The 16,724-nt window shown below is 38.4% G+C and overlaps 1 protein-coding gene across 5 annotated transcripts in view; it reads left to right on the forward strand.

Annotated features, from left to right (window-relative positions):
* Positions 1 to 16,724, forward strand: part of ptprz1b (protein tyrosine phosphatase receptor type Z1b) — a 55,909-nt gene that overhangs the window by 21,573 nt on the left and 17,612 nt on the right. For all 5 annotated transcript variants that reach the window (XM_026363131.1, XM_026363132.1, XM_026363134.1 and 2 more), the window contains 5 exons: positions 14,198 to 14,377; positions 15,378 to 15,529; positions 15,632 to 15,727; positions 15,837 to 15,903; positions 16,505 to 16,662. In XM_026363131.1, coding sequence (XP_026218916.1) covers positions 14,198 to 14,377; positions 15,378 to 15,529; positions 15,632 to 15,727; positions 15,837 to 15,903; positions 16,505 to 16,662 — 653 coding nt within the window. The remainder of the gene's footprint in view (positions 1 to 14,197; positions 14,378 to 15,377; positions 15,530 to 15,631; positions 15,728 to 15,836; positions 15,904 to 16,504; positions 16,663 to 16,724) is intronic.

Below are 16,724 nucleotides of genomic sequence, written 5' to 3' on the forward strand. Positions count from 1 at the left end.
CAACAGGCCGTAAGCAGGCTAAATGCAAAGCCATTAGACTTATTAAGCTGCACCCCATATGGATTGCTACTGATAAGAAACACAGGGTATTTGAGTCATATGATGCATTACACTGAAGGCAAATGTGGGCAAATCACGTCTCCAGAGTTAGTCAGACAAACTTAGGCTTTTGTACTTGTCAATCAGGATAGTCATTGATTAACAGGTAGTTGGCTAGACCTTCATGTCCGGTGAATATAACAAGGACGTTGTAATAAATAAGCCTTCCCAAAACTTAATATCAAATGACAGATAATCTGATTAGAGGTTCAGTCTGACTTAATTTTTTTTTTTAATTTGTTGGTGGTGACAGTGGGGTTTAGTCTTTATGCATCAACCTGGCATAACAGGACCTGTAGTGACATTTTGAGGAGCAAGTAACATTTTTTTGGGAAGACCTCTATCTGCTGCTATCCCGTACACTACATCCAGTGTCTGCATCTGTTTTTTGAAGCTCTGTCTCTCAGATGCTTGAAAGGAAAGCATATAGAAAGAAATCATTTTACAGAAATTGCCATTCTGTCTCTGTGAAATGATTTATGATTAATGTGTATTGAAATAATGCAGGGCTTGGTAAATGTTCATACCATTATACTTACTTAATTATGCTAACTTCTTAAATGGTTTCATGGGTCTGAACATACAGTTAAAGAAGCTTTGCACTTAGTCTTTAATGTTCAGACCAGATTCACATACATGCAGCCAGTGCTGCAATGACTTTGGTTTATTTGATTTGTTCCTGCTCATATTTGTCAAAGCAGCATGAATATCAAGCAGTTTTCATCTCGCCGATTGTTTTCTTTCATCTGTCAAATTTGTGCAATCAATTCTAAAACAAACACACACCATTTGTCAAATTGTCATAGTTTTTCCCATATTTGCAGATAAATTGAGGTGGTCATGAAAAATATGAATTCTCTCTCTCTCTCTTCTATATACGTCATAGTATTTAATGCACTTCTCATTTTCTTCTCTGCTGGGTTTGAAAGTTCATCATCACGACTCAGAGGCAGTTAATTTAGATCTGCTGTAACTTTAGCCATTCCTCCAGTCTGTGTGTGTGTGTGTGTGTGTGTGTGTGTGTGTGTGTGTGTGTGTGTGTGTGTCTGTGTGTGTCTGTGTGTGTGTCTGTGTGTGTGTATACACAATCTTTTTTTTTTGACCAGCTCTGTTTCGTGCCTTGTGCTGTGCACTGAGCCGTGTGTAAAAGCATTAACATGTGAAAAAAAACACACTTCATTGTGAGGCGCCGTGCACAGCTTTTTAGTTAGGTCAGAAGCAAGGGGGACAAAAGAAAGAAGGGGGGCAGGAGAGTGAGAGAATGAATGACAGAGAGGAGGAGAGTGGAGAAAAAGAACTCAAGAACTCAAGTGAAAGGACGAGAGGCAGAAGAGGAAAGTTTAAAATTAGGCTACATTAGAATCACAATATACCTTTTCAAAGCACTTGCATCAAACCAACTAAGGTTGTTTACTTAGATATTAAAACAGGTTTCACATATACAGTATACGGTTTGTTGGCTAGATTGCCTGCTGCCCCTTACGCTCACAATTGATGTGATTTCAGTAAATGCTGCATATCCCTAAATACTGCAAACACTCCTTAAGCAGCTTCTTTGAAGAGAAGTTGTCTGTTTACAGCTGGTTTGCAGCATGAGACCACAATCTGGTGTTATGTTGCAAACAATTGTTTTAGTTTTAGCTGCCTTTGTCAGACTGGTCACTATGAGCGCTCCTTTGGTTATGTTCCTTGCAGTAGTTCAAACATTGTATACACATGACTCCTCTGGCCATGGCTTTTGCCACCACAGAAGCATTAAAAAGGCAGTGAAATGATCCGGTCTTTTATGATTATTGTGGTGCTAACATTTGTTTTCTATAGCTGCTTGACAATAATCATTGCTATGTCCAGTGCTTTTAATTTGAACTAACTGTTTAGATAGATTTTATCTCTGATTCCCATGAATGCTTGCTTGCTTCATTGTGGGCTTTAATTCAGTCTAATTTAAAGCTTGGTACCTTTAAGATGTATAAAAGGATTAACAATGAACCTGCAGGTAGATGTATTTGTGTTTGTGTTGCATGAAAGAGTCACTCCTTCTCTTCAATGTTGCACTGTTCATTCTTTTCTGGTTTGTCTCCAGGGGGTCCCTGGGTTCCTTCTGCCTGGAAGACACCCCCCAGGGCCCCATCTGTTATGTGTGTATATGGGTGTTTGTGTGAAACTGTGCACTTGGATAACCCAGAGTTTCCTCTTCTATTAAAATGCAATGGGATGCAATACATTTTTCAAAGGACAGTAGTCAAATGTTACAACTAAACCACATGTAGTTACAGGACTAACATTAAGATTTTATGCTAGTGCTGCTTATGGCTGATGGCTTTCAAAAGAATTTTTACAATTTCAGTTTCACGTTTTTTAAGTGACATTATAATTATAGACAGCTATTTCCAAAGAGTTACTTCAAAGACTTCAAAGAGTTATGAACCATCAGAGCACATGAGATTTCAGATTAAACCATCCAGATCCAGATACATTAAGATGAAACTGATTCCTGTTATTGAGGCATCGACATTAAGAGGAATTGTCTTTAGGAGATAAAAGAACAGAATTTAATTTAAGCTAAATGTCGAAATCATTAAGCTCAGTATTTCCTGTGATTTTTTTCTGTACCTATGTATCTGCGTCTCCTCCTCACTGCCTCTGCTCGCTGCATTTACGTCTCTGTCTCATCTCTGTTCTTGATCCAACTAAGTCATAGCCGAGGGCGATGCAAGCTTCAGTACTCCCCTAGTGCTTTTTCCGGGCAACACACAGACACGCGCGTGCGCACATGTACAGTCCAGATTATGAACATGTCTACTTAAGCTGGTCCACATAAATTCCTAAAATTCTGTCAGACTGTTTTGATATGTTGTAAATAATCTGGTTGGAAAGAGAAGTGGGCCGTTACAAATGATATACTGCATATGTTCGCAGTGGTTCATTAAATTGTGCTCTAGCTTTCATGTAGATTCCTTACATGGCACAGTAAGTTAGTGTGTTCTGTCAGTGCAGGCAACATTTCATGCTACACCACAATCAGTGGGATTTCACTAATGTGGACAACATGAGCGGCTGTGTGACAGCTCCATCATGCCAAACCCTAGAAGAATGTAAAATTCGTGCTCATAATACAAATTTGGGTCATTGTGTGAGCCGTTTAGTCACACACTCACTAGTATCTAAATATTTGTGTACATATCATTCATTGAAAATTAAGGACAGATAACACAAAGCGAGACATTTCTAAGACACTAAGAAGCAGAAAAAAACTAAAACAACACACTGTGCTTGTGGAAGACATAATTCTTCTGATTGCTGGGTTTTTTTATATCAGTTTTTATATAATTATACTCTGTAAGGTCTTAAACCTTACGCTGTAAAGTGCCTCGAGATGACTTCTGTTGTGATTTGGCGCTATACAAATAAAATTGAATTGAATTCTGTTTATGTCACAATTATGGAGACGGAGGATAAAATGATTATTGCTGAGTTAACTTCACTTGGTTTTAGAATCCTGGCTCATAGAATTAAACGATGCTGTGCAGCTTTTGGTGCCACAGAAACCTTCAAATGCAGCCACTCATATTTTTTCATACAGTGCCATTTTCAGTGAACAGCTGGTTAAGCATGTTTGCCACCTATGTGATAAAAAGGACAACGATGTCCTTGTAGCTCTGTCTAAATACTGTAGGTCTTTTACACTGTATGTACCAATTTTTACTTTTGCAAATAATATGATAACTAATTATGTTAAACAATCCTAAATAAAGAGGTAATGATGATTAAATGTGATGATTATCTAAAATGTAAACTTAAAGAGACTACTCTACTACTCTAGTTGAGATTTTTATCTTAGCATTGGATCAGCTACATTCCAGTGTGTCCTGATCCAATTGTGCAGTTGCCTTCAGTTCTGCAGGCTCTACTGCAATTTAATTGTTAAACGTTTGGGTTTGCTGTTTGTGCAGTCATTACCTTTGCAGTCATTAACTATTCTCATAATCGCATAACTAAAACTATTCCTAGTGGACAAATACAGATTCCACCTCCAAATTTCAATGTATGAATCTTCTGGTCAGAGAATAAAATCACTACCAACTTTGGATGACTAATTGGTTTATCATAATATTTAATGCTAATCATTTGTGATTACTTAACATACTTTTATACTCCCACAGTCTCAGGGTTCTGCAGTCATTTGAAAGTCAGATCAGCCCATCTGCATCCTTGTGTGGGTACGATAGTTTGTTTTCATACATATTTATTGAATTCTTTATTACTGTTTATCTGTTGGAAGTCTCTAACCTGAATTCATTCTAATCTTACTAAGAACCACATTTTTAATTGGAGGATTTTAGCGCCCCATGATAGTGTAAAACTGTGGAAGAGGCTGTTACTCTATGATTTGCAGAGAACATTAAAACTTTGATTTTGATTAAATTTTTATTTTGGTTATTTGAGTGTCTTTCAGCCAGCCAGCTACAAATTTTCCTTCTCTCATCTCATGAATCTGTTGTCTCTCTAACTGTGTACAGTACATGCATGTATGTTCACCACCCACTATGTTTTCAACTGCTCCCTTAGTCATCAAATACTTTAGGCTGGCTTCTCTTCTGCTCCAGTTGTTGCTCTGCGTTTGTGGCTGCTCCTGGAGCCTTGTGGGAGACATGAGGTAATGATGCAGAGGTGTGTATGCTTGGGTTTCCTTTATTCACAAGTACACACTCCCAGCTCCCCAGTTCCTTATTCCTTGCTTGCACCAGTACACAGCTGGGCTAATGAGTTCAGTGGCTGTAACTTTTGCATGTTGGCGGCCCAAAATGTCCGTGTGAGGTAGCTGTAACCTGAGACTTCAACCAGACCAGCCCAATTTACAGGTTGGCAAATTGGAAGATATACACACTTTGGCAGTAGTAATGTCATTTGTTAAGAGAAACCTAGAGGTGAAGATGAAGTAGCACATATTTTTTGTTAGTTTTATATATATAGATATATATATATTTTTAAACTTAATTCTGTACATAGAGAAACTAATCAGTTCAGAGAGGCACCCTGCCACTGTTAAATATTTAACTGCATAGCTTTCTAGCAGAGTCTTCTCCTTGTTGTCTCTCGCTCCAGAGATTTTTTTTCATGTTCATGCGTCTAGACAGAGCCTCAGAGATCACATGAAGTGCGTATGGGGACACTGGTTCATACTTGAAGTTTTTCTTTTAATATTCTGACTGATCTGATTGTCAGATACGGTGGCACAGTGATATGTATGACAGTTATTATCATTCAGTAGATCCCGTTTGAGTGCTCTGTGTGCAGGCCTTTCTCTGCCATTCATAATAGATTCATTTAGCAGCTTAGATCTTGTCAGCATCAGGCTCCCTTCTTTATGTCAGTCAGTGTGTGTGTGCGCGTGCATCCATGAATGCATTCATAGACACTGATTCTGCTGAATAAAAATGACTGAAACCTCCTTTCACACAAAGGAACAATTCTTATTTCTCAACTTGGACTTCCTGAGATACTGGTTGAAACAGTTAAGACCAGCTATGGCCATCTAATAGTAATAATTCACTATGACATATGGAAACAGCTTTTCCAAAGTGCCTCTACATACAACCCCAATTCCAAAAACTGTACATGAAAACAGAATGCAATGATTTAATGATTTGCAAATCCCATAAACCCACAATTTATTCAAAATAGAACATAAAATGTACAGTGAGGGAAAAAATTATTTGAACCCCAGCTGATTTTGTAAGTTTGCCCACTAACAAAGAAATGATCAGTCTATAATTTCAATGGTAGGTTTATTTGAACAGTGAGACACAACAATGACAAAAAAAATCCAGAAAAATTCGTTTCAAAAAGAGTTATAAATTAATTTGCATTTCCACGAAGGAAATAAGTATTTGATCCCTTTGAAAAACGTGCTTTAGTACTTGGTGGCAAAACCTTTGTTGGCAATCACAGAGGTCAGCCGTTTCTTGTAGTTGGCCACAAGGTTTGCACACATCTCAGGGGGGATTTTGGCCCACTCCTCTTTGCAGATCCTCTCCAATGTTTGGCAACTCGAACCTTCAGCTCCCTCCACAGATTTTCTATGGGATTAAGGTCTGGAGACTGACTAGGCCACTCCATGACCTTAATATGCTTCTTCTTGAGCCAGTCATTTGTTGCCTTGGCCGTGTGTTTTGGATCATTGTCATGCTGGAGTACCCAACCACGACCCTTTTCAATGCCCTGACTGAGGGAAGGAGGTTCTCACCCAACATTTGACGGTACATGGCCCCATCCATCCTCCCTTTGATGCGGTGCAATTGTCCTGTCCCCTTGGCAGAAAAACACCCCCAAAGCATAATGTTTCCACCTCCATATTTGACAGTGGGGATGGTGTTTTTGGAGTCATAGGCAGCCTTCCTCCTCCTCCAAACACAGCAAGTTGAGTTGATGCCAAAGAGCTCGATTTTGGTCTCATCTGACCACAACACTTTCACCCAGTCTTCCTCTGAATCAGTCAGATGTTCAGTGGCAAACTTCAAACGGGCCTGTAGATGGGCTTTCTTGAGCAGGGGGACCTTGCGGGCACAGCAGGATTTCAGTCCTTCACGGCGTAGTGTGTTACCAACTGTTTTTTTGGTGACTATGGTCCCAGCTGCCTTGAGATGATTGACAAGTTCCTCCCCAGTGGTTCTTGGCTGATTCCTCACCGTTCTCATTATCATTGAAACTCCACGAGGTGAGATCTTGCATGGAGCTCCAGACCAAGGGAGATTGGCAGTTAATTTATGTTTCTTCCATTTGCGAATAATTGCACCAACTGTTGTCACCTTCTCACCCAGCTGCTTGGCGATGGTCTTGTAGCCCATTCCAGCCTTGTGTAGGTCCACAATCTTGTCCCTGACATCCTTGGAAAGCTCTTTGGTCTTGGCCATGGTGAAGAGTTTGGAATCTGGATTGATTGATTGCTTCTGTGGACAGGTCTCTTTTATACAGGTAACGAGCTGAGAGGGCTGCCAATGTCAGCTCGTTACCTGTATAAGATCCACCTGGGAGCTCGAGATCTTGCTGACGGATAGGGGATCAAATACTTATTTCCTTCATGGAAATGCAAATTAATTTATAACTCTTTTTGAAACGCATTTTTCTGGATTTTTTTTGTCATTGTTGTGTCTCACTGTTCAAATAAACCTACCATTGAAATTATAGACTGATCATTTGTGGGCAAACTTACAAAATCAGCTGGGGTTCAAATAATTTTTTCCCTCACTGTATATCAAATGTTTAAACTGAAAAAATGTACTAATTCAAGAAAAACAAATAAGGTAATTTTGGAAATTGATGGTAACAACACATCTTCTAAAAGTTAGGACAAGGCCATGTTTACCACTCTTCAGCATCCCCTCTTCTTTTAACAACAGCCTGTAAATGACTGGGAACTGAGTTGACCAGTTGCTGGAGTTTTGGAAGAGGAATATTGTCCCATTCCTTAGGCACTAATGCACCCCCATACCGGAGACAGACATGCACACTTTTGAACTCAGTGCTGATAACAAGCTGGAAAGTCCCTTCCCCTTTTTGTCCTGAGTATGCGGCGCCCATGGTTTACAAAAAGAATGTCAAATGTCAATCTGTCTGACCACAGACCAGTTTTCCACTTGGCCACAGACCATTTTAAGTGAGGTTTGATTCACAGAAGACGGCAGCATTTCTGGATCCTGTTCATATTTGGCTTCATATTTGTATGATAGGGCTTTAACTTTAATTTTAAGATGGCACAGTGACCTGTGTTCACTGACAGATATTTGGAATTATTCCAGAGCCCATACAGTCATGTCCACCAAAGAATCATCTCTGTTTTTAATGCAGTGCCATCTGAGGGCCCAAAGATCACATGCATCTAGTATTTTCCCTTGCACACAGACAGTTCTAGATTCTCTGACTCTTTTGATGCTGTTATGTACCATTTTTTCTTTTTTTGAAAGGGCATATTTTCTCAGTTCAAACATGTGATATGTTTTCTGTGTTCTATTGCGGAAAAATGTGGATTTATGAGATTTGCTAAACTTTCATTCTTTTTTATGTAGATGTTACCCAGTGTCCCAACTTTTTTGGAATTGCGTTTTGTACAAGTATATATATGGTCTGTGTTGTGCAACTTGAAATAAACCCAACATACTCATTATATTGCCATAGTATTGGTATATTACCCAATACGAGCATGGGCTCGATTTTCCTAAGCCAGGTGTTACCCGATGTTAGTCTAATCTCTCTGTGTGAAGGCATTACAGGGGGAAACCAGGGGCAATGTGAGAGATAGACAGAATACATTATTAGTGGGAGGAATTCTTTATGAGCAGGTGGAGGATAGGTTTTGAAGAGAAAGTTCATCCTTATGAAAAATGGGGAATTCAAGAGCTAAGAATTTCTGCATTATTTTGTCATAATCTGATCTTCATCTAAGTCAAAAGTATTAACAAATATAATGTGCCTAAAATAATAGAAAAAAATACTGATCATTCATGTCTTTATCAAGAACAACCATAACAACTTCATAGTCCTAGTCTAAAAAGTATGTGAACCATTGGTACAATAACCTCAAAACAAGTGGACTTTATTCGCTAAAGTTATTGATTTGTTTCCGTGTTTAGTGTATTCTGTCAGGATCCTGCGCCCTGAGCTTTATCCTTCACTGTCCAACAGCAACTTAGGGTCTTTAATTATGGGTTGGGTAGAGTCATACTGAGATTAAGAGAGAAGAGGCAAAGGTTCACTGTATGTTGGGTTCTTGGAAGTCTGCACAGTGGATTTATGTAGAAATCTGCTCTGGAATTGTTTTAAAATCTTTAAAAAATGATAAATATAAATAAATATTGACCTTAGTAATTTTTTTTATAGGGCATTTAGATTTTTGCATTAAAAAAAATACTTTTATAGATTTGATGAATCAAGATGCATCATGATAGCTGCATGCATAGCTCTGAAACTTGGAATCTGTAAGCATCTTCCTTGCTGATTTGTGCAATTTTGAAGACTGTATATTTTATGTCAAGTAAAATAGTTGTGAGATAAATGGATAATAAAAAGTCCATATCTAGAATGTTTAGCAAATATCAGTGCCGTCATGGGATATCAGTGCTTGAAATGAAAACTATTCATCTGCTTCTCAAATGCAAATTTAGATGCCCCAGTGTGGGTTAAACTAAATCATAAGCTCTTTTTTATTTTATTTTTTTTTTTTTTCTTTTAATATTTGATACATATTCAGCTATTTTTAGCATCAGTGATGCAACAAGAACAGACAGTCCCCCAAAAAGTCAAGCCCTACCTATTGAATTTAATAATCCTGCATGTTTTCTGAGCAGTTACCTCACTCAGCAGAGCAGAACCTTTTCACAGAGGGTAAAATCAGCTTGATGCATTTGTGTCTGTATCGTCCAAGGAAACCTAATTGGGGTAGGCGTAGGCAGGAGAGAAGCACACAGGCACACAAACATGTTTGTGTGCCTGTGCACTTCTTTCTAATTCTGCATAAAACACATCTGTACAGCCCATTAGTGCATGTACACACACATACAGTATCAAAATTTCCTTCAATCCACCTTCATCTCTGTCTTACCTTAGCCACCCCTTCTCTTCTGTCTTTTCTTTGTCACCTTCTTTCTGCTTCTCATTTCACTCTTGCCTTTGTGCCCTCTGCTGCTATATCTCCTTTCTTCTCTTTGTCCTCTGTGCACTCTCCTCCTCTCTTGTCTCACCTCTCCTCCCTTGAGAGTGAAGGATAAGAAATGATTGGGTTGTTGTGGTAAAAGAGCAGCACCAGTGGGTGTCAATGGTTTCTGTCCTGACCACTTTAACATGTGACTGCTCTTTTGGCTACTGCAGAGGTTCTTCATAAAGTTCCTCTTTACTCTTTTTATCTTTTGATGTGTTGCAGCTTTAGTTCATATATGAACATTTTGTAAATTAACCATTGATGTCTAACTAGGCTACTATCATCTTGACCATTTTACAGAAAGACATGAATACCATCTAAATATTGTACAAAGGAATGCATCTATTAAGGAAATGATTGACCAAATGCCTTATTATTCCTCCTATATAACTGTCTGTTGCTTGCATGTATTATTATTCAGATGGGAGAGAGAGAGTGAGAGGGGAGAAAAGACAAAACAAGTAGATAAGGATATGAATTATATTTTTCTTATTGAAATTACAGACTCTCTGCTGTAAAAGTCTCCCTTGTGAATTTGACAGAAATAGGAACACTGGCAGCATCAGCAGTCTTTATTTGGGAAATATAGTGAAAAACCAAGTGGAACTCAGAGATAGGAAATGTAATTTCCATATTTAATCACTAAATTTTACTCCTTGACTGAAGGCTGTGGGTGTGTGTGTGTATGTGTGTTCATAGATTTAGATGGAGAGAGGAGTCTTGCTTCAGGGTTGTTGTTTTATTTTTTTAGTTTCTTTCTCCAACCTGTCAGCTACTTGTTGCCATGGTAGCGTTATGTCAGAATAATAACTCGATGTATGTGTGTGTTTATGTGTATGTGTATTATGATGTTGATGGATGAGACGTCTGGGGCCAGATATGGTCACTGACGCACTAACACCCCCTGTCATTCCACAGACAAACACATAAATGTGTTCTATTGGCACTTTCATTCAAAATATAGGAAAGGAGGGATGTTGGGAACAGAGAATATCCTCAGTAATACAGACATTCTCCTCCATATACATTTGGACAGTAACACCATTTTTTATCATTGCTCTGTACACAATCAAAAAAGATTTGAAATTAATTACTTGCCTTACTGTCTTATTAAGCGTAGACTGTCAGCTCTAATCTAACCAATGGATTTAACCATTTTATACATACCACTTTTAGAAATGCCTCGTTTTCTTAGGGTACATGTCTGTACAACTGTTAAAGGCCAGTTATGTGTTAAAATCTTATTTAAAATAAAAAATAAACTTATAAAAGTTTATTTTAACGGGCATTTGCGATCTACTAAATAAACAAAATATTTGTTGTTTTTAACTGTCAATGTCCAAAGAGCTTTCACAGCCAGTGAAACAAGCTATTGTAAGGCAAGCTCACTGGAGAAATGGCAAAAACAATAGCTATTGTCAGTCAAGTGCTTGATACATTCTTACAAAGAAAGCACAGACTGAGCTAAGAAACCTGTAAGACCATAGAAACAGCTGTGGTGGATGACAGAAGATTTCTTCTTACATTTGGCCAGATCGAAAATACCATGCAGGGAGGTCGGCATGTCTGTGTAAAGGTTCACAATCATAATTTTACTTCAACAGAGTAGGCCTAAATACACAGGCTTTACTACAAGATATAATCCACGTGTAGAGTTTTGTGTTCTGGATCAGCCTATGGGCAAAAGAGACTCACCTTGTGCCAGAATGATGGGAAGGGAAGAGATTGGAGAAGTACTGCTCAGGATCTGAATGATTCCACCTCATCTGTAAGCATGGTGAATGTAGTGTTCTGGCATGGATGTCTAAGACTGCCAAAAGAACTTGTTCCCTTATTTTTACCGATGATGGAACTGCTAAGAAAAACTGCAGAATTCATTCTAAAGTGTTTGGGGCAATATTGTCCGCTTGGATTCAGTTAAAATCTCCACATCTCATTGGATGTTGCTTTGTAAGGCAGTCACCTAAACTGAATCTAACAGCGGCTTGTATTTGATTGCAAGAACAAGCAGGAAGCAAAGACAGCTGCAGTAAAGACCCAGAAGAGCACAGCATCTGTTATATCTGTGAGCGTACAGACCTCAGGCAAAGATTGACGACAATGGATTTCCAACAAAGTGCATGGTTTCAAACTGATGAGTTTAATTTGTGATTATTAGTTTGTCTAATTACTTTTGAACCCCTTGTGTACGGAGCAAAAAATATTTTGTCACTATTCAAATATAGTTAGATGTGTTTGTGTTATGTCTTGATGAGCAGGATTCTACCTGGCAACTGATTAGTTAAAAAAAAAGTCTGCAGCCATATCTACAATTTGCATACAATTTGGAGAGAAAGGGGCAAATTAAGTGACACAAAATGGTGCTACAGTCTGATAATCAGGTTAGTGTCCTCCTGCTTTCTGGTCTTTTATGCTGAGCTATACTAATTGACTCTGAGCTGTAGCTCCATAGGTGATGCACAGATGTGAGAGTGGGATTGTTGGATTGTTCTTTTAAGATAAGTCTTTGCAAGAAACTGATTATAGATATTTTTAAAAAGTCAGCATTTTCCATTAACAGATCTTTTTTCTCCATTCCAAGAGAATCAGAAATGTTAATACCAGTATAAATGTCTTAAATGTGTGCAGTAGTCCTTGATGCAATTTACATTTGCATTTCAGCTGAAGTTTAGAGTCTCTCGCTCTTTATTATATTTGTGTTCTGTCATTTTTGTGCAGCTTGGTGGTTGATTATTGATTTAATAGCGACTCTTAGTATAGTATATAGTAGATTTTAATAGAGAAATAATGTTGAAATTTTCATATCACACCCATGAACTTTTGTAGATTTATCAGGTAAACAACTTAAAATAAAAAATATAAAAGTTTAGCTGGAAGTTGTCTAACCAATTAACTTTTGTGAATATTCTAACCACACTACATTTTCACAGGACAAATCTTTTATACAAATACACTGTATATGTATGTTTTATATTCTTATGGTTGTAATATAGTAAATACTAAATATTGTTTGCAATATAACAAATTAATTTGGTTGAACATGGTTCAACCTCTCTCACTCACAGACAAGCAGATACCCTCAAACAGAAATGTAAACCTAATACCTGTTAAGTCATGTGTGACCAGTTACAGTTAAACCATGTGCTCTGACCTCATTAGACTCATTGTCTTCTATAAAGCACACACATGCACACATACACTAATGACATGACAGCATGTTGACTAAGAATGAGAACTTTGCTTTTAGTAAAAAATCCATAACGCCTTATAAATAAATTGATTTACTCTCTTATACCTGCCTGGGTGAACAGTATTTGTGCCTGCACAAGAATATTATTGCGGTTCAGTTTATTTGTGTGAATCAATATTTTACACATGCATGTCATTAAATGTGTTGTACTGTGTGTGTGTGTGTGTGTGTGTGTGTGTGTGTGTGTGTGTGTGTGTGTGTGTAATGTATACAAAAACATAAGCATATACATATTATGTCAGTAGCAATACGTGCAGCGAGTGATGCTTGGTGTCATGAATAAAATCACACACAAGCATACACACTAACACTACATGTTCTTAAACTGAAACACCAATTTTATATTCCGACATCTCATAAATAATCAATTCACTTACACTCATATTTTGAGGCATTTTAGCGGGGCGTTTGTGTTAAATGAATCTGTTACGAATCACTGACACAGAAAAATGCCAGTCTGGTTTTTCCTTTTATGTCTCCTTGATTAGATTCTTTTGAGCTGCATGCTTGGCTGTAAACTTTGCCTGTCCTAATGCTGTTCATATCGTTCTGAATTATTAATGTGAAAAGCACAACCTTGTTAAAACTCACAATTCTCACCCCCACACACAAACATAGTATCACATTTAACCAGGATTCACGCTGTGCAATCCCAACATATCCATACACATAAGACATCAGTAAATGTTAACAGAATACAGCATAAGATGTGCACTCATGCACTGAGGATGCACACGTGTGACCCGAGGCCAACCAGTCATGTTTGACCTACTGTTTGACCATCTGCCCTCATTACAGCTTTACTCGTTTACTGTAACAGATGGCGCACTGTTAGTAAAGAGCACCTTCTACAATGTACTGCACAGGTACATTAGAGTCACAATGTTTATCATCCATAAATCTTGACTACGTTTCAAGGTTTTCTGAGTGAGTGGGATAGCTGGTAGATTCTCTCAGTCTCATCAGTCTGACAATTGTATAGTATACATACATAGTATAATTGTATCCTTGGTTGCTTTTGTTACAAAACAGATGGTGCTGTTTATCCAGTGGTAAGACCCATTGATGACAGCACGTGGTGGAGGAAGTGAATTAATGTTTTTATGACACATTTTCTCTTCTTTCATTTATCTGCCACTCACTCTCATACACAGGTACCTTGAATCAGCGTAACTGGGGCAAGAAGTACCCATTCTGTAATGGAGCCCGACAGTCTCCTGTGGACATCGATGAGACGTTTACCCAGGTTCGACTGCAGTACCAAAACCTACAGCTAGAGGGCTGGGACAAACTCACGGCAGAGTCCAGCACCATCCACAACAACGGGAAGACTGGTATGTCCTTATGGTTCTCTTCTTTATATATCTCACCTGCAATGCCTATTTGTTCTTAAGCATGAAATGTCTGCCAGGATTCAACTTTAACCAATTTTGTTTACTTGCCTAAACAGTTACAGTGCTATGTTTGTGCCTCAGGAAATCAAACCACAAGCTCTTTCATGGGTTTTCAATCCAAGCCAGGAGCATATTAAAACAGCAAGCCAAGGAGGAAAACTGTAGCAAATCTGATCTACGAAAATGACTGAAATTATTCTGGTACTGTAAAACACAGCATCTGAATCCCAAGATGTGGAAAGAGGCTTAACCTTTCCGATGCAGAAAAAAAAAATGCATTTGCAACTCACGGGGTTAATGAAGGAGAGAAGCAGTGGGGATTTAATGGAGAACGAGTCAGACAATGGATAAAAGGAGCGAGAAAGCAGGTAATTGAGAGAGAAGCACCCAGAGGGAGAGCTGTACAGAGAGATCATGTGGAGGGAGAAGAAGATCAATGTCAAGAGCCAGAGATGAAACTGAGCAACAGAAAAGATTCAACAAAAGCGCAAGAGGAAGACTTGTATAGAAAGAAAGACTGAGCAGGTGAAAGAAATAAGGGCGATGTGAAGAGATGTCTGGCCTGATAAACAGATGAAAAGCTGTCTGCGCTTTCATCACCATCTTTCTAACACTGCCGGAGCTGTGTGTTTGTGCACCGCTGTATGTTAATGGTGTTAGAATGAATCTCTTTATCTCTGAAGTCACTGGGGAAATTGCATTATAACAGATACCAAAGTGAAATAGATTGCCTGGACAGCCACGCTGAATATGTAACATATAAAAACTCACAGGAAAAGCCATGAATGACCAAGCTGAATTTTGTATGTCCTATCAGTCAAGAAAAGTTGGCTCCTGACACACAATTTTAGTTTAGGCTAGTCTACAGTCGTTCTCTAACCTTTTATCAGGGTTACATACAATACATTAACAGTTAAACTTAAGCATGTGTGTGTTTTAGTGGCCATTGATGTGGAAGGGGAGTTCTTTGTGAGTGGAGGAGGACTGAGCTCCAGGTTTCGTGTTGGCAGAATCACCTTCCACTGGGGACGTTGCAACGCCACATCAGATGGGTCTGAACACAGCCTGAATGGGATGAAGTACCCTCTGGAAGTAAAGACATTCATAGCATCTGTTTCAACACCTTTACGTTACTATGCTTGTCTACCACTGAACTCTAAATTCCACTAACCTACCTGTTTGTTGTTTCTTCAGATGCAGATTTACTGTTACGATCCAGATGAATTTCAAAGTCTGGACGAGGCAGTCAGGGAAGGAGGGAGGATCTCTGCTGTGGCTGTGCTCTTTGAGGTAGCTCAATGTGTGATTTGTGCGCCAATGGCGGGTTTTCCCCTAAAAGTATTATAGTTGGCGCCTGTCTATGAAATCCTCAACACAAGCATTGGTTTTATGTCTGCAGATCAGCCTGGACGACAATGAAAACTTGATTCATGTTATAGAGGCCGTCAGCACTGTGAGCAGGTTTGGTACGTCACTTTGATATTTCTGTGAGTCATTACTCAGAAATTAGCATGTAGCTGGGTGCAGTAATATAAAAATCCTATCAACTGGTCCTGGTTTAACATCATCTTTTCTGGCAAAGGTAACCCTATTGTAGTTCATGTGAGCCACACACTGAACACTGTACAGATTTGTTTTATCTAAGAAGAAACTAGTAGACTAGTAAATTAGATTTTCTATTCACAGGCTATAACTCATGTATCCAGGAGAATGTGTTTGTTTAATCAACATAACAGAGCAGAGGATGTTATTCGAAAAACAAATAATCAAATAAGGCAGGCAGCTAACAAGACAAATCAAGAAATTCCATAAATTAACGCTAGTCACTTAAAAAAACAACACAACAATTCTATGAAGCAAATTTATGTCCTAGAATTTTGTGTGAAGTGTTCCAGTGAAAAATTATTTCTCTCCTAAATCTGAAACTCATAATCCTGAACCTTATTATTAACACACAGTTTTTAAAATACTAACTACTTGGTTATGTTACAGTTTCAGACAGAAATATAGTTGTAAGTGTTATTTGTTGTGTCATTTTCTTACTGATTGGACTTTTTTTTAAACCAGGTAAAAGCAGGTTGATGGAGGCTTTCACTTTGCGGTCCTTGCTGCCTAATAACACAGATAAATATTATATCTACAATGGCTCACTGACTGCTCCCCCTTGCTCTGAAATGGTGGAATGGATTGTCTTTAAACACACTGTGACCATTTCAGAAACACAGGTCAGTACATTTTTTTACAGAACACACACGTTTATTGTCACTAATGTTCATTTTGTACATCT

This window comes from Anabas testudineus, chromosome 23 (genome assembly GCF_900324465.2).
Source record: "Anabas testudineus chromosome 23, fAnaTes1.2, whole genome shotgun sequence".
Taxonomy (NCBI): domain Eukaryota; kingdom Metazoa; phylum Chordata; class Actinopteri; order Anabantiformes; family Anabantidae; genus Anabas; species Anabas testudineus.